The sequence below is a fragment of the Triticum dicoccoides genome, chromosome 3B, assembly GCF_002162155.2.
Source record: "Triticum dicoccoides isolate Atlit2015 ecotype Zavitan chromosome 3B, WEW_v2.0, whole genome shotgun sequence".
Classification (NCBI taxonomy): domain Eukaryota; kingdom Viridiplantae; phylum Streptophyta; class Magnoliopsida; order Poales; family Poaceae; genus Triticum; species Triticum dicoccoides.
Window position 1 is genome coordinate 703,700,637 of NC_041385.1, and position 4,969 is coordinate 703,705,605.

The following is a 4,969-nucleotide window of genomic DNA, read 5'->3' on the forward strand; positions in this document are numbered from 1 at the left end:
TGGAGCCTGGAGATGCTCTAACTTCCAAGGGTTCCTTACTGAATCCTTTTGTGCTAAAACCTCTGCAGTAAGTAGTCGAAGGCTGTCTCTCAAGAACTCCTATGCTATCAATCAGAGACTTGATTTCGTGAGAGAAATCTGTGGGTGTTCATCGATTCAGGTCCGTAACATGCAGTTACATGCCTCTGACCAGAGAAGCCTCACTCGCAGGTCATAGCGTAGTAAATACTGTACACGTCTTTAGTTCTCTGCGCTCACTTATTCTCGTCACAAGCATCATCGATACGAATACCGTCATACCATTTGCATTTCGGCCGGCAACGGCGCGAAGATGTTGCACCGGCAGACCGGGCACGTCGAGTGCTCGTGCAGCCACGGGTCGATGCACTGCTGGTGAAACATGTGCAGGCACGCCGGCATCCGCTTCACCGCGTCCCCCTTCTTCACCTTCCCGAGGCAGATCACGCACTCCGACCCACCGCCGCCCTCCGGCTGCTCGTACGCCGGGATGCCATACACCGTCACCACCCGCGCGCCACCATGCACCGGTGGCTCCCGGACCAGCGCGGGCATGTGACTCGTTGTCTGGTCCAGAAATTGCGGCAGAGCGATGCCGCCGCTTCCACGGGCGCACGCGCACAGGCACGACGAGCAGAGAAGTCGGCCCGCGCCATGGAGTGCCCTGTGGGCGGAGGCCAAGCACCAACGCAGCGCCGACCGCTGGAAGAAGTCGCGATAGGCGGCCCTGTACACGCAGGCCGTGAGGCTGATCATGAACAGGAGGTAGACGGAGACCGCAACGATGGAGCCCTTGCTGTGGGGCTTCCGCGCCAGGTAGACTAACGCGTAGACCATCATGGCCGTCCCGCCGGTGTAGACGGTGTTGGCGATGACCATCAAGAAGCAATCCATGGCCATGGCCTCTCGTATATTGGTTTGACCGTAGAACTAGCTAGCTATAGCTAAATAGGCCACGACCTCTATACTGGATCAGTTTCTCAGGAATTTCGAAGTGTTTGCGGGCTTAATGGCCTCGTCAAGTCTTCATCGCGCAAGAGTTCCAATGCGTACAGACCGGGGGCGGGGGATCTCCTCCTTCTCCAAAAAAAATTAAACAAATAAAAGAAAAATAAAAGAGTTCCAATGTGACAGACGACGAAGCAAGCAACGAGCCATTGAGCCAACCATAGAAGGAACCAAGGACGTGCGAGACAACTAAGTGAACTAACCGAGCAGGTTGTTGTATAGTACGGTTAAATGTGTAATAGATATGTAATACTCCGTATATTTGTAGATACATATCTTAATATGGTCGGCAGATTTCTACGGTGACCGTATACATTTAGAATGGTGCAGAGGCTGTTTTGCATGCAACGCTGGGGCCTTAAGTTACCTCCTTGATTTTTATTTTCATATAGAATCTCATCGAAATCACCGAAAACAATTCACAGTTGGCCAACCTCCGTCTGTAGAGGGAGTGAAGATAATCCTAAGTCAAGCGCTTCCGGTCAATCCTAGGTTCCCCGTATATGCCTGTGAGATGCCATCCCCACTTGCACATTCATGAAACAAACAGATTTGGGTTTAGATCGTTGCGGTTTCCAAAAGATAATGTGCAGTTACATGCTTCTGACCAGAGAAGCCTCACTCGAAGGGCGCAGCGTGCCACTACTAATTACTACTCCCTCCGTCCAAAAATACTTGTCCTAGAAATGAATAAAATGAATATATCTATAACTAAAATAAGTCTAGATACAACCATTTCGAGGACAAGTATTTTCGGACGGAGGGCACTGATGTAGTGCTTTCACGTCTTTGAGTTCTCGGCGCTCAGTTATCTCTCATCACCAGCATCACTCATATGTACGGTCATACCACTTGGGCCAGCAACGGCGCGAAGAGGTTGCACCGGCAGACCGGGCACGTCGAGTGCTCGTGCAGCCACGGGTCAACGCACTGCTGGTGGAACATGTGCAGGCACGCCGGCATCCGCTTCACCGCGTCCCCCTTGTCCACCTTCGCGAGGCAAATCGTGCACTCCGACCCGCTGCCGCCCTCCGGCTGCTCATACGCTGGGATGTCATACGCCGTCACCGCTCGCGCGCCGCCATGCACCGGCGGCTCCCGGGCCAGCACAGGCATTTGGCTCGGTGTCTGGTCCAGAAACTGCGGCAGAGCGCCGCCGACGCCGCTTCGGCGGGCGCGCGCGCACCGGCACGGCAAGCAGAGAAACCGGCCCGCGCCACGGAGTGCCCCGGGTGCGGAGGCCAGGCACCGGCTCAGCCCCGACAGCTGGAAGAGGTCGCCGCAGATGGCCGTATAAACGCCGACCGTGACGCTGACCCAGCAGAGGAGGAAGACGGAGGCCGTGACCATGGAGCCCTTGCTGTGGGGCTTTCGCGCCAGGTTGACGAACGCGTACACGATCATGGCCGTGCCGCCGATGCAGACGGCGTTGGCGATGGCCAGCATGTACGTGCGGAAGAAGCAACCCATAGCCACGGCCTCTCGTGTCTTGATTTGACCGTAGAACTGGCTAAGCTAGCTGCAAGAGTTCCAATGCGCACAGACGAAGCAAGCAACGAGCTCACCATAGGAGGAGCCGAGGAAGAGACAACCAACCAAGCGGTTGTTGTTGTTGTATAGTACGATGAAATGTTGTGTAGATATCTTAATATGGCCGGCAGCATTTCTACGGAAGTCAATTACACCGGTGGTGCTTGAACTTGGCGTAAATGATCACTTTGATGCTAGAATTTGTGGCATACATTGAACTGGTGCAATAACTTGGCTCCGTTGTGCAAAAACGGCCCTAATCACGTATCGATAGGAAATCAACGCTGACTTGGCATGCCAGCGTGGCATGGGGTCTGCTGTCAACGACTTGAAGCGTGTGGCCTGTTTTTTGGCAACAAAAAACCCTCAAAAAAAATTCTCACAAAAAAGACCATGTTCACGTGGTAGATGTTTTTTTTTCTTTTTGCTGTATGACAAGTAGGTGCTGATCGTGAAAACTAAAAGAAAAAAGTTTAGGCCTATAAATTCAAACACGCCAACTACTGCTAGGACGCACACCCTCACAGCCACGGCAAAATCTGCTCCCGAATGTTCAACAAGTATAACTGTCGTTAGTATATAAGGGTATTTGGAAAAATAAAAGTAGTATAAAGATGATGCATGTGGGGCTTAAATTGGCTGCAGATGTACTCTCGAAAAAACTTGGTTGCAGATAGTACGGCCCATTTTACATGCGCTAGTTCTTTTTGAAATAATTGCAAAACATAAGTAATAAAAATAAAGTTCAAAACAATCAAGTGTGATAAATATTATACACACAAACGATGATTAGTACATAAAAGTTTTTAAACAGACATGCATTATATAAATTGTTTAGTAAATGCGGGCACTTAAAATGTTTGAAGAATATAAAAAAGTATAGAGTTGTAGCCATATTTAAATTTTCAAACTGATGAATATAAAAACATTTACTAAATATTTATGAACATTCACTTTTGACTTATATTCAAAACAATTATCTAATTTAAATATTGGCACGACTGAATATTTGTATTAACATTTTAAATCTTAAACAACCTATTTTTAATTATACAAACATCAAATTATACAAATATGCGTATGATTATTGAAATGTTTGTAGAATTAATATAACATTTATGAATTATAATGCTAAAAATATTTGTATTTCTTATTATACAAATATTTTTATAATTTCACAAATATTATTTTACATATATATGTATATTTCTAAAATTATATGTGAACAGTTTAGGAAAGTAATTTATTTTGTTTGTATGTACAATAATATTTATACTTCACGAACATCAAAACAGTATTCTTATTAATGAGATTAGAATTTTCATACCTACAAATATCTAAATAAAACAAACAGGAGCAAATGGGCCGCACTGACGGCAGTCCATTCTAGCCCCACAAGCGCCTCTATTTGACAAATCCATGTTGAAGTGTTTCTCAAACAAAAAAAACACTATCTATGTGAAGTTGTCAATAGGTGAATGGTATAGCAGCCAGGACCAACTGTGACCTAACCAAGGGTCACACGCTCGAGACGCCAAGCCTCCTTTTTTCTTTTTTCCAGTTAATTTTAGTATGCACACACGGGACCCGGTGGCAGTAGAGTCGTAACAAAATTGAAATGCCACCTTTCCAACGTTAATACGACTTTTTATGAGAAAAAAACTCAAGGGGGTTTAACAAAATAAAAAACTGGCCACACTCCCTCTCTTTGCCATCCTGACGGCATGACCATGCCATGTTGGCGCGCATAGTCAGTGGCTTGGGCGTAGACAACTGAGATTTGCACCGTATTTGCACGCCGGAGCCAAGTTATTACACCAGTTCGATGTATATCGCAAGTTCTAACACCAAAGTGACCATTCACGCCAAGTTCAAGCACCATCGGTGTAATTGACTCTTGTTTTTTCTCTCCGGGCCTGGTTGCCCCTTGGTAACCTGGCTTTTCTTTCTTCCTGCCCCCTGGCTGTTTCGTTGTCATATTGTACAGCTTTCCCTCTACTAAATGAAAAGGCAGAGCACCTGCTATTGCCTGTCCAAAAAAAAAAAACTTCATTGACGTCCGTACGATGAATTCATGTAAAGGGCATGGCGTATCGCCGGCATATATCTTCACTCCCTCTATGGACAGGCTGATCCGCCATGTGGATTGTTTTCAGTGATTTCAATGAGATTTTGTATGGAAATAAAAAACCGACGAGGTAACTTTAAAGGCCCCATTGTTGTATATTAAGGCTATGTTGGGCAATACTCCGCTCCTTTGCTAGGGAGCCGAGTGGGCGGAGCATCCATTTGACCGCTCTTCAAAATTCTGCTGAATACCGCTCGGCTCCTCAGTGGAGTTATATAGCGGAGAGATTCCGAACAGCCTCTAAATGTAAAAGGTCTTTGCGCCATTCTAAATAGAGTCAATTAC

At 46.7% G+C, this 4,969-nt stretch overlaps 2 protein-coding genes across 2 annotated transcripts; both read right to left on the minus strand.

The window, feature by feature from the left end:
• Positions 1–294: 294 nt before the first annotated feature.
• LOC119281903 (probable E3 ubiquitin-protein ligase ATL45) lies at positions 295–918 on the minus strand. Its single transcript, XM_037562309.1, has one exon. It carries the CDS (start codon positions 916–918, stop codon positions 295–297), a length of 624 nt encoding a protein of 207 aa, XP_037418206.1.
• Positions 919–1,869: 951 nt separating this feature from the next.
• On the minus strand, positions 1,870–2,496 carry LOC119281905 (probable E3 ubiquitin-protein ligase ATL45). Its single transcript, XM_037562310.1, has one exon. The coding sequence runs from the start codon at positions 2,494–2,496 to the stop codon at positions 1,870–1,872; it is 627 nt and encodes a 208-aa protein (XP_037418207.1).
• Positions 2,497–4,969: the final 2,473 nt, after the last annotated feature.